Source organism: Delphinus delphis, chromosome 18 (genome assembly GCF_949987515.2).
Source record: "Delphinus delphis chromosome 18, mDelDel1.2, whole genome shotgun sequence".
Lineage (NCBI taxonomy): Eukaryota > Metazoa > Chordata > Mammalia > Artiodactyla > Delphinidae > Delphinus > Delphinus delphis.
In genome coordinates, this window is record NC_082700.1 from 17,542,721 (window position 1) to 17,555,791 (window position 13,071).

Sequence of the window (13,071 nt, forward strand, 5' to 3'; positions counted from 1 at the left end):
AGTTTTGCATAACATTCAATTACTTAGTATTTCTATATACATCTAGACTTTCATCTCATTTTTTGTGTGATTACCCACATAAACTTCTAGTAGAAAATACCATGGGTTTTTTTCTGTAGTCTTTAACTTGAATCAACTCTTTCAGACTCTTTATGTAAAGTATACTCATCTATCTTTGAATCTACTATAATTCTTGTTTTTCCAAGTGCCTGTTTACTGAGGCTATAGTGTTCCAAATTTTTCAGTTCAGTTCAGTTAAGACTCTTAGATGTCCAGCCCTGCGGGGGAATATAAAGACCAATATAAAGCACAGTCCCAGTCCTCATTTTAAAAGAACTCATGGAACCTCAGACATTGCAGCCAGACTTTCTTGGGGTCTCTTATTACAAGAAGGGTAAGATAAACCTCTCCTGTTTGGCTTCCAACTTGGGAACTCAAAGACATTCAAATTCTTACCAGATTGTGAAATGAGAAAAGTAACATGAAATAGAAACACCTGGTAGTTGATGTGTTTTACTCAACTGATAAAAAACCACTTTAAAACAATGATTTATGGATTTGAGGTGTTGGTGTGAAATCTGAAGGTGCAGAAAGCTCTGTATGATTAACTAAGTCTTAGGCACATTTCAGTTTTAGGAGCAAATTCCTATTTATTTTGCTGTATTTTGTTGCTTATTTATTCTGTGCCATGCTTAATACTCATTTCCCCATCACCATGTAAGGTGTTAGCTTTTTATCTATTAAAATATTTTGGGAGTTGGATCGACCTCATAGCTTAGATATATATTAAGGCATTTTCTGAGCTCAGAAATATTGAGATGATGAGTCTTTTGGTAAAATTTGCACATAACTTTTCATCTCAGATAGATCCAATAGAAGGCCTAACAATTCATGACAAAGCTGTTCTGGGACCAAGCTGGTGAGTAATTATGGGTTTTATGATGTTGTTGATTTTCCAGAAATCTAAGTATTTTTAGTAATATATTTTCATCTCATCTCTATACTCCTTGAACTTTTGTTTAAAACAATAAGTTTGATGTCACACTGGTGTTTTCCACGGGTTCACTGGCTCCAGGAAGGTAATAAAATTTCCCAAATTTCTTTTTAAAAATTTCCTCTTAGTGGCTTTTACATTGCTAAGTGTGCTATTAAAGAGTCAACTTCCCCAGCACAGAGGAAAAATAAAAGTAGAATACGGGATAGTTCGAAGTCTTAGCAAGTCTTTTGTTATTCCAGCAAGGTCTCTGTTAATGTGACCATTTCTGTTATTTATGATAGAGAACCAATACAAAGACTTATAAAACTAAGCTGACATTTGTCAGATGTAAACAGAATACAAGACAAATAGAAACAGCTTACAATTCCCTAAATCATATATTTCTCAAGCTGCTTTCCCTTGACCATTTTATATTACTTCAGGCTTCTGAATTCAGATATATTTTGAAAGCAGCCCGAATTAATTTCGACTTTAACATAACCTAAGGATTCTTTGTAATTATGACTTGTAGATTCTTTGTAATTATGACTTGTATATTAAATTCGAGAGTAAAATTCAACACCAGAGCATCTTTTCAGAAAATCTTTGTAGGGAGAACTTCCAACAATTTATAAGGTTACATTGTTGAGGTTCAAGAATAAGCTAAAATCTTTAGTGCCTTATCAGAAATGAAACTGTAGGTGATGGAAAGAGGCTGAAACAAACATAAGTGGGAGAATAGGGGAGACCCAACTATCACTGGTATTGTTAAGACTGACAAACCATGCTTTGTGATGACTCATACCTGTATATCTGAGATGGATTGATAGGAGTATATGATTTGATAGACCAAAGTTTTCAGTTTGGTTGGCCAAGACAAGCTTCTGCCATTATTTTCTTATAATTTCTTATGATTTTCTTATAATCAATTCAGTCAAGAAGTTAAGTGATGCTCATATGAAGATGTTAAAGTCTTTTTTTTTTTTCCTAAAGCAGGCAAGAGTTTAAATTTGCCTGTGGTGCATCTAACATAAGCCTGTTTTCTTCCAGCCATATGCCTGCCTCCCTTTCTAAAACAAGACTCTCTTTTGCACGTCTTGACATACCAGTTACAGTGCCCCACTCTATGTTGGAGTGAAGACAAGAGGCTTATTACTTAGATAATCTTGACAGATGTGTCTCCAGATAATATCATCTGTAAAATATTTACTAAAATAAGAAACTCAATCCACTCTGAAAGTACACTTTTCCTAATGAATAATATACATTTTTAAATTTTGGTTATCTATCTCCTTCTGAAAACCTCTGGATTGTGAACCCATGACTTTTGAGGAACTGTTTAATTAAAGGCTTAAGTTATTTTAATTTAAACCCATTGTCAGTGTTATGAACTGTAGTTGTAGTGAGCTCTAGAAGGGACGACCTTATTTTGTTCCTTGCAGCTCCTTGCTCCCCAGTGTCTAGAATAGTATTTGGCACACAGTAGATGTCAATAAATATTTTCTGACTGAATTAATTAAACGTATATATACTACATGTTTCCATAGGGTAATGTTTCTATTAGCACATTAAAAAGAACATTTTATTTCTCATCTCAAGCTAATTTCCGGCAAGTGTGAATGACTAAGAACACATAATAGCAGTTTAAACATTTCCTATCTTATTCCTTGCCAACCTGTAGTTACAGTATTTTTTGCTTCACTATTCTTTTAACCAGTTATCAGTTTTGAATCATCTTATCAGCAAAGCCGTATACGGAATTAAACAGTGTAACATATATAACCATGCCAACTACACCCAGCTAGTTAAATCACACGCGTGCCCAAAACTTAGCAAACTAGAAATATTGTGCCCTCGAATATGATGCTAGCAAGGGAACCAGGCCAGACACATCATCCCCAAAACTAAGATGACAGGCTAAAACAACTAAGTTGGTTTTTTCTGCAGTAAAGAGAGGATGTGTGCCACCAAAAACAAAACACTCATTCATAAGGCTTTTTTCTTATTTGGGTCATTATTTTCCGTTGCTAACCTTAACGTTACTAATCTTGAAGTATTTTGCACTTTTCCATTATACATAATCTTTTGACGTACTATTAAGAAATTTTTTTTTTAAATCTTTCTTCCCTGCAACTTAGTACACAAATCTATAAGTAATTACTAGAAATTTCTGGAGTGTAATTTCTTTACTAAGTGTAGGGGTTTCACAGAAAGGATGGAAGAGTAAAATTTATGTCAGTATGAGATAATAGGCCATACTATGCCATAACATGCCTCCAACCCTGGCACACACACACACAATCTTTCAGGTATGGTTTTTTCTTTCTTTTTTAAAAAAGACCTCCCTGGTCTGATGAAAAGTAAATCTTCCTCCCACACCCAAACCCCACTCACCCAGTTTCCTCTCTACAGGTGACACATATCTTTGCTGAAAATTCCATGAATATAGATATATGAGTATTATATATCTTTCCGCAAATGGAAACTAGATACTGCATATAAAGTGGAAATATATTTTTCCACTTTATACATTGTCTTACTCCTTGCTTTTTTTCAACTTATATATATTTGACAATCCTTCCTTCTTAGTTTATAAACTGCTGTCTCATTCTTTTTAAAGGCTGCACGGTATTTCACTGTATGAACCATACTTTATACCCATTACCTGTTGATGAACTTTGAGTTTACTTCCAATTTTTCGCTGTTATGATGATACACTGTCTCACTTGAATGTGAGTTCCTTGAGAATAAGGATTTTTGTCATGAGTAAATGTTTTAATTCTGAAAACTTAGTATAGTATTCAACAAACGTTTAACGCATGTTTTTGAATGAATGAATGGTACTTTTTAAAATGCTGCTCAACTGCTTCCACTCAATGTTTTTTAACCCTACTATGTGCAGAGTACTTTGTACTCGTTGATCTAATGATTCCCTTTCTAGATATTTATCCTAATATTTTAAAGACGTGTATATAAGAGAAATTCCTACAAGAGGACTCACTAAGTCAAAGTAATATGTGTAGGGGACTTCCCTGGTGGTCCAGTGGCTAAGACTCTGCACTCCCAATGCAGGTTCGATCCCTGGTCAGGGAGCTAGATCCCACATGCCGCAACTAAGAGTTTGCATGCCACAACTAAAAGATTCTTCATGCCGCAACTAAAAGATACCGCATGCTGCAACTAAGACCCGATGCAGCCAAATAAATAAATATTTTTTAAAAAGTAATATGTGTATTTTAAATGTTAGTAGAAGTTATATGCAAAAAGCTTTTTACCAGAGTAGGTGCTAATTGGTAACAAAGGTATTTCTCAACAAGTGTTCAGCACAGTGCTTTACACATAGTAGAGTTAAACTGTTGAGTGGATCGAGCTCACATTCAAGTGAGAAAAATTTGTTTTTATGATGGCATGTAAGTCTAGATAGAGGAAAGGGCTGATTACTATGCCTAGGAAAGGAGGAAAACAAGGCCTTACAGAAGAGGTACAGTTGAAAGTGGGTTACCCATCTTCTTCATCATTATCATCACTGATAGTTACTGAGTGCCTACCATGCGCCAGGCAGTGTGTTGAATGCTTTACATTATCTCCTTTAATCCTCATATATCCTATAAGGGAGATATATTTATTATCCTCATTTGATAGATGAAAAAGTTGAGGCAGAGAGAGGTTAAATGACTTGCCCTAGCCACATAGCTAGTAAGTGACTTAGTTGGGATTAGAAATCAAGCAGTCTGATTCCATAGTCCATTCTTGAACGCTTTGTAAGTGTTCATGAAGAAGAGAAAGGGAAAGAGGCATTGAAGGTAGAAGGAATGTGCACCAAAGCACCAAGTGCACGGTGTTGTTTAGAGAGCAGCACATAGTTAGTGTGTCTTAAGCACTGTTAAGCTGTGGTTGCCCAAAGATGGCATGGTAGAAGGCCAGAAAGTTAGGGTGAGTACATATCTGACTAACATATATGCCCTAAATATGGAATTTCCAAACCAGAAAATGGCAATTTCTTTTTACTCTAAAAGAGAACAGAGAACCTCATTTCTTTTTCTGAGATTGCTCTGGCATGAGGGTAGTCTCTGGTTTCAGTGTTTTGTTCATGGCAAGAGCTTCAGGCTTTTTTATCCTTTCAAAGCTATAGCATTCAGTTTTGTCTTCAGAGGATACTGTTCTGGTGCTGACCAGATGGAAGCCTTCCATTAATAAAGTGTCAATCAGTAAGCCGAGGACATTAGTTCCGTTGGCCAGTTTTCGGTTATCAGGTTTTATAGAAACATACCTAGGACACACAAAAATGTTCAATTATAAAACATCCCTTTAATAACCAGCAAAACTAAACAGAAATATTTGATTTATAACCTCAAATAAAGGTATCAAACCATTTTCTGATCAGATATTTTTAAAGACTTCATTTATAAATCCAAGCCAGTACCTTCAGGCTACTGAAAACAGAGACTTTGCTGTGATCTCCAAAGTCATTTTAATTCCACATTTAGGAATATAGCTAACATTGATGAATTTTCATTGAGAAATTATTGTCTGGAGCAAACAATTTGATCAAACAATTAAATTAGCTTAATTTTCATATAATGTAATTTAACTATTTCCAAATTTTGTTTTCAACTTACTAAATATTGTTCTAATCGATTTAATTAATTGATTCAATCTTTTTAATGAACATCTGATACATTTACAGTTTCCCCCTAGATCTAATTTTACCCATTACCAGCACTGACATTACAAATTTTCTTTTGTGACTTTCTCCTATCAAATGCATTTTGCAGGTGAAATTTTGCAGATGTTAAATGTCAAGAAGACTTTATTGTCAATTTTTCTCAATAACTGTCCATTGTTGAAGAGCAAGACATGGTGTCAAAAGGCTTCTGGAGTCAAAATGACAAAACTTTCTGGAAAACTCAATAGATACACATTATTCAAGAAAAATATACCTGAACTTTTCAGATTGACTATATGTTGCTTTAATAATGTCAACATAACATGTCCATAAAGATATAGCTATATTGCCCCTTCTTTATCTACCATCAGGAGGTTTTTTTGTTTTTTTTGTTTTTTTTGGTACGCGGGCCTCTCACTGCTGTGGCCTCTCCCACTGCGGAGCACAGGCTCCATATGCACAGGCTCAGCGGCCATGGCTCACGGGCCCAGCCGCTTCGTGGCATGTGGGATCCTCCCGGATGGGGGCACGAACCCGTGTCCCTGCATCGGCAGGCAGACTCTCGACCACTGCGCCACCAGGGAAGCCCCATCAGGATATTTTTATATCCTTTGTGTCCTGCCACCATTTGTTTATGAGATGTGAAAAAAAAAAAGGCTTTAGTTCCAGGCAGCTACCTAAACTGTCTGTGGTTTTATGGGATAAAAAGAGCCTTGGGGTCATCCCTAGCCTCCTTTTAATTATGATTGATAGAGTGGTTATTGTAGCTCACATTTAGAAACCCATTCTAGGCAAAGAAAAAAATTCAATAATAAAATGTAAAAATTATAAAAGTACATATCAAAAGCACATTTATGTTTAATACAGCAAATTTTTAACATTAGTAAATCATTTCATCTACCCCCAAACCCCAGATCTTGATTTTATAGCCTAGAAACTTTTGTCAAAGAGAAAAAATGTTACAGAATGTCTCACAAAATTAAGATGCAAATAGTATATAGTAGGTGATAACAAAGTGGAATGTACTTGCAAGAAATCACTTGGCCTAAATACTTGATTCCCTAAGAGGCCAAAATGAAAAATGGAAGATTTCAAGGCATAAGAAAAAGATAAAAGAAACTAATGGGAACTGGAAAATCAAAACTTATTTTAAAAACTTATAAGGCAAGTACACTTTTCCATTTGAGCTAGTTTATACAGGAACGGTCAGATAGAAGATGGCTACCAAAGAGACTCTAGAATCCTGTGACCATAACTTGACTTGATAATGTGGTATGGCCCTCTGCAAGATGCATGCCAAGTATTTCTAGTACTGTGAACTTGAGAGAGAATAACTGAGCAACTTGCTAGGTTACCAAGACCTCAGAGTGATAAATCATATTAGTAGAACATACTGAACAGCTGGATGATACATCAGGCTCTGAGCAGCCATTCAGGCTCACTCCTCCACTTTCCACCATCAAGAAAAACATCTGAATGGACAGATTCAGACCACAAGGAGCGAGCAAGAAATAAAAATGATTGCTAGCTAAATAATTATATACCTAAGGTGGGCCTCTTAAGACCAAGAGCTTTCATCCGATCACCTGAACTCCCAATAATGTCACCTTATTTGGGTTTCTACCTCTACTTTGAAATTGGAACTATAGAAGAAAATCATGGCCACTTATAGGCTGAAAAAAATTCTAAACTTCAAACAACTGAAAAGAATACTCTTTGGGGATGCAAGAAAAAGTCAGTTTAAAAAATAGCTTCTGGTTTTGGAATTTAAATATAATGTCATTCTCTCATTAAGATGAAAAAATTTTTTGTACTATTTGTAAAACACAAACACTTAACAGCAAAGGGAAAACTACTGTCACTGTGTACACACAAAGAATATCCCAACTTGAGTTTCTAATGTTTTTCAATATTATAGTCATTTTCTCCAAATGCATAGCTTTTAAAAATCATTTAGTATTTCCATGATACCTTTTTAGCTTGCATGTTTCTTCTTGAAATCAATGACACCATTTTTTCTTAGTTTTTTAACTTTTTAGAAAGGGATCCCCAAAGATCTTAATCACACAAATTAAAAAAAAACAACAACTGGTAATTTCCCTTCTATTTATGTTAGTACCCCACCAACTGTGCCCAGAGGTATCTTAAAACATTTTGAGGTGAAGATAGGGTCTTAGGTTTTCTTCTCAATCAGCCTGTTAGCTGGATCTCTTTCCCCAAAATGACATTTCATGCCTCTTTGGAAAGGCAGGAAATTATAAAGCGTAAAAACTTAAGAATTGTCCTACTGTCCTACTGGGTTCTTCAGCTGGTATGCAGGACCAAGGGGTATGTTGTGGGAGGGGTAAACATTGGTCATTTCTTATGGTTACTGCAAAAGTTAAGAAAATATCCCCAAATATGTCTGTCTACCTTGACCCCAAAAACGTGTATCTTATTTAAATACTGTCAGTAAAGAACATATGTAGACATTTTTTTTCCCCTCCTGAAAATTAAAGCCAGCTTTCACAGTAAAATAACAGTGGGACAGCATTAAGACAGTTCTAAGCGGCGAAAAAAGTGTCCGTGACAGTAGAGTGGAAATCCGTCTTAGGGTCCAGCCAAGAATAACAGGGGGAGAAAGTGACTGACTCAGAAGCAACTATCCTTAATATACTGACAGCCTATCCCAGTATTTTGAGTTGTGTAAAGAGTGCCAACAATGTAAGAGGAGACCAGATTTGCCATGAGATATATCTGCCTTAATGGTGTTTAAAAATAAAGTGGAATGGAGAAAAATCAGTAGCCAAATCAGAAGGACTGAAAGAACAACTGTACATAGTGTAATGAAATCATGACAAACTGTTGAGCCTTTACTATATACCAGCAACGAAAAGAAACCCTTGGGGAGAAAAAGGCTTCTCATTCCATAGTAATGGAACATAATCTATAAAATTGTTTCCTCCTACAACTTGAATGACCATAGTCCCAGTTTTCCCTGGACAACTTTGATTTATTCTTATTGTCCCACATAATAACAACTTCTTTCACTCTGAAAAGTATCCCAGTTTGGACAATAATTATCTGGTCATTCCACCCAACTCTGCTGGTTACTCCCACCAAAAAATCATTTTGAGTAATCATTTTTTTCCAAAACTGAAATGAGAAAATTTCAATTTTGAGGGGATACATCAGGAACCGGTGTAGAATAGAGGCTTCAAAATACAAAATACCTGACTCCAGTTTGGTTATCAGTCGTGCTGTCAGAGCCGCACTGGAAAACCAGGTCATGGTAAGAAGGTCTTTGTGGAGGCAGTGGAAGTAAGGTCATCTGAGGAGGGAAGGAGTTACTACTCCAGGTCGGTGCTGAAGGTTGCTCTATAAACACTGTAATTCTCCCAGTTAACATCTCGATTGTTTTGCTGCAAGAGCCAAACACCCTAAAAAAAGCTTGAGTGTTTCGGCTTAGGAAATGTACCTCCACAAGAGCAGGTCTTGGCTGTAGCAGGTGTTCTTGGTTTAAGAGATCCACCAGAGGATCAAGTTCATAGAATACAGCCTCCCTCTGAAGCCTGAGATAGTCTGAAAAGTCAGTGGGTAATAAAAGCTGGTGAGTTCTCAAAAAATCTAAGACGAAACTAAATAAAACACCATCTCTGTCCACAAAAATCTGGCCACCAACCATCTTGAATTCTTGGTCTCTGCCATCTAACATACGTGTCAACCGAGAGGCAGGAAACTGCTTTAAGGTTGAAGACCTTGTGGTGAATATCTTCCCTCCCACGTTCAAAGTGACCAGTTCCTGACTACTCATTTTCCTCTTGCTTCACACTAGAGGCTACACACCATCAGGCACAGACTTAGGAACTTGAAAATCAACCTGTGACCACAAACGTTACATATGATTAAGAAATGTAGGGGAGTGGAATGTAACAAAAACAGAGACCTCGATTTCCAGGTAACTACTGTTAAAGCAAATAGTGTGTCCATAGCTGTGTTTACAAATTTGAGAGTTGCCTGGGAACGTACAGTATACAGAATGAAAAAATAACAGATGAGGAACTCCATAGTTTAAGGAAAACTGCCAATATGTCTGAGGACATATGTCAAATAGATCCCTTTACTATATCTCATTAAAAAAAAAAAAAGAACCTTCATAAAAACCTCTTGTAAATCTATAAAATATACTGGGAGCAGAAAAGCATTCCCCCTCTCCAAACCTCTTATCTACTATGAGTCCTCATGGCAGAGGTAATATTTATAAACATTGTCTTAATTTTTTATATCCCTTTAGAAATTTAGTGGCTAATCTTGGATTGTCAGTTGGGGATAAGGCAGTCATTACCTCAACTAGCAGCTTATTTTGACTACTCTTCTCATAACTAGAATGATTCTTCTGTACTTGAAATTTAGTTGCCACCTTCTTTTCCTGTCCCTGCTTGTATTACCTCCTCTCAACCAAATTAATGGACTGGGGTAAAGACCCTCTGGACTGTCAAGGAATGTCTTGTCCCATGACAGAAGTAAGGTTGACTGAAAGCAGTTCGAAGATAAAGTCACTTCTTGTTTTCATCTGAATTCTAAACAAGGTGAAAAAATTATTTTTGTTCTGTGGGAGACAGGGCATCTTTATCTCATGTGAGCAGACAGGACAGCCTTAGTGTTTAGCTGATCATTTTGTACTTTATAATAGCTGATAGATTGTTTCATCTATCGTTAAATTAGTCTTACTACTCTTAAAAAATTCTTTAAACAAGTGAATTGATTGGTTGTACAGTTGCCATGGTACTTTGGAACAACACTTAGCTGCCAGTAAAAAGGCGGCTTTTCCATTTCCTGCTCTTGCAATGTGTTTGTTTGTTTTTACCCATGCCTTTGCTTGCACAGTCACCTAAGTTTTGTAGTTTACCTCCAAACTCCTCTGGTGATAAATTTACAAAACCTAAGCAGATAAAAGGCAAGCTGAAATAAATCTCCACCCTCCTTAAAACGTAAACTTCGCATAAGGTAATGCCAGTTTTTGTTTACATGAGACTTACATTGTACCAAAAAAAGAAATCAACCCTCTGCAGAAAAAGTTGGAAATTCAATCCATATCTTATTCCTTTTTAAAGAATGTTCACTCTCAAAAAAAAAGTTGCTTTACAAGAGTAGTCTTTATTACATGCTTAAGAACAATCATTATTACACTACCTCATCAATATTAAATCATGTACTCTCTCACATCCCCTTTTTTCATAGCATAAACACAACCAGTATTAGGGGTAGGATGCTTATTTCAAAAGCACTTTAAAAAGGAAGGAGGGCTCAGGACTACACTATTAAATTTCACTTTTATCTTTATACTACCTAATTTCAACAACATGTGTAGGACATTGTTTTTGAAAGGAATACTTGTGGAGGAAAATATCTGACTGGAATCTTGACCAAATCTGAACTACCACTCTGTATTCTGACAAATTTCTAACAAAAGACACAGAACTATGTACTTCAAACAGATTTTATAACAGTTTATATTTGCACACAAATTCTGCCACATTGTTCAGCACCACCAAAGTGAAATTCTTTAATCTTTCACTGAAAATGAAAAACCCATCTGCCAACTGTTCCCAGTAGAAAACTGATTGTTCTACAAAATCAGCTGATTTAGTCAGGTAGGAACTAAAGTTTGAAAGATTGTCTTTCCAAGTTGTGATTTCATCAAATAAAGACCATTCTAGGAATATGGTAGGACTGAAGAAAATGAGAAAGCCCAGCAGAATGATTACCACAAATAACAGATAAAAGTTCCAAGGAATCTTGCTAATGAATGTGCCAGTGTCTTGAGGCAAAGAAAGTTTATCCACATCTACTAGTTTTATGTCTTCCCACTGACTGGTATCAAAGTTCTTCATTAAAGGGCTTGAGGGCAAATTAGAGGGAGGCAAAGGAGTTTCCTTGATGACTTTTATTTTCTCCCTGAACTCCTGCATCTGTTGCAGAAATATGATGGGTTCTGACACATCTTTGAAAGCCTCAGCAATGTTAAAGGCCATTCGTTGTTCCTGCAAGATGGTGTTGAGTTTGTTGATCTCTGGGTCATAGGCCTGCATAACTGCAAGTTTCATGGTCTCAAAGTCAGAAAGGATTTCATTCTTCTTTTGATCTAATGTGTGTTGTAACTTCTCAAAAAACTCCTTCACTTTATCTGAATCTTTAGTCAGCAACTGTAGAGATTTCCTTTTGCTAGTTTCCAAGGTATCCAAGCGAGAAAGAGCATCTCCCCGACGCCAGGTCTCAAAGCTCTGGAAGAGGGACTCAAAGGCATCCCTTTCCTGAGCATAGGCATCTTCGATAGAACAGAAGACATGCTTGGTGTGGTCACCACGAGTAGCACAGATCCCACAAATCAGCTGCATATCAGTCAGGCAGAAAATGTTGAGAGGCTGCCCCAAGTGTCCTTTGCACACTGGCATTTTGGGAGAGATCTTGATCTTGTTATACTTTTCCACAATACCCTTCAGGGAGTAATTAACCTGCAGGCTACTGACCCCGGTGGCTGAAGTTTCCTTGCGGCATGTGGGGCACTTGAATGGAGATGATCTCCACAATGAATTCCGCACATTCCCCTCTAAGATCCCTTCTAAGCATTTTTTGCAAAAGTTATGCGAGCAAGGCAAAACTCGAGGATCGTCAAACAGACTGCAGCAAATTGGGCACGTGAGATCTTCTTCAAGCAGCTCCATCACATCTCCTACCAGAGAGAAAGAAACATTTTATTTTACTCCAGTAACCCCTTCATTTGGACTACGGACTAGTTAGAAGAAACTATCTTCACAGCCATTAAAAATGATTTTTCACTGAAATAACCAAACAAAGAAAATAAGTGAGAAATTTGTGAAGGGAATGCACACCAAAGCAGATTTAATCTGCTGGGACTAGAACACGCTCCTTATTAGTAGGGCTCCCTGTACACAAGGCCTTTGTGTGGGCTTTCCAACAACAGTCTTTGGCTGAGACAGGGTTAGGACTAGGACAACTGCAAGTTGAGCCAGCAGGACCCAACTGCTTGTTTTAAAACAGAGCTGACTACTAGCTGTCAGAAACAAAGCCACTCAGTGTCTGAAGAGAATGAGCTCTTTAGTCTGGGCCCACAATTATAAAATGGTATGCTATTTAAAGAAAGCAGCACAGAAATATAAATCCAAGCATGCACAGTCATGTAGACTTTTATTAAAAACTGGCATATTTTTCTATTTCAAAGGCAAGATTACAATTATTAAAATCAGAGGTAAAAACATAAAATGAGACAGCTGCAATTCATTCTTCCCTTGAGAATTAAGTGAATATTTTTTCAAACCACTGGAACAGTAATCAAAGCCAGTGGGGACAAACCTGGGCGTCCCTAAGACTCTTCCAGGGCATCTGTGAGGACAATACTATTTTCATAGTAATACTGAGATGTTATTCA

The 13,071-nt window shown here is 36.7% G+C and overlaps 2 protein-coding genes across 8 annotated transcripts in view; both read right to left on the minus strand.

Moving 5' to 3' along the window:
- Positions 1 to 3,498: 3,498 nt before the first annotated feature.
- Positions 3,499 to 10,468, minus strand: KCNRG (potassium channel regulator). Its single transcript, XM_059996147.1, has 2 exons — positions 8,855 to 10,468; positions 3,499 to 5,246 (listed from the first exon to the last, which is right to left on the minus strand). The coding sequence occupies exons 1-2, from the start codon at positions 9,433 to 9,435 to the stop codon at positions 5,006 to 5,008; spliced, it is 822 nt and encodes a 273-aa protein (XP_059852130.1). The 5' UTR covers positions 9,436 to 10,468; the 3' UTR covers positions 3,499 to 5,005.
- A 98-nt stretch (positions 10,469 to 10,566) lies between these two features.
- Positions 10,567 to 13,071, minus strand: part of TRIM13 (tripartite motif containing 13) — a 50,196-nt gene continuing 47,691 nt past the window's right edge. For 6 of the 7 annotated variants that reach the window (XM_059996142.1, XM_059996139.1, XM_059996140.1 and 3 more), the window contains one exon: positions 10,568 to 12,354. In XM_059996142.1, the coding sequence (XP_059852125.1) occupies positions 11,123 to 12,346 (1,224 nt within the window). In that variant the 5' untranslated portion in view covers positions 12,347 to 12,354 and the 3' untranslated portion in view covers positions 10,568 to 11,122. Of the gene's footprint in view, positions 12,355 to 13,071 lie in introns of all 7 variants that reach the window. The other variant, XM_059996143.1, reaches the window with a different exon arrangement.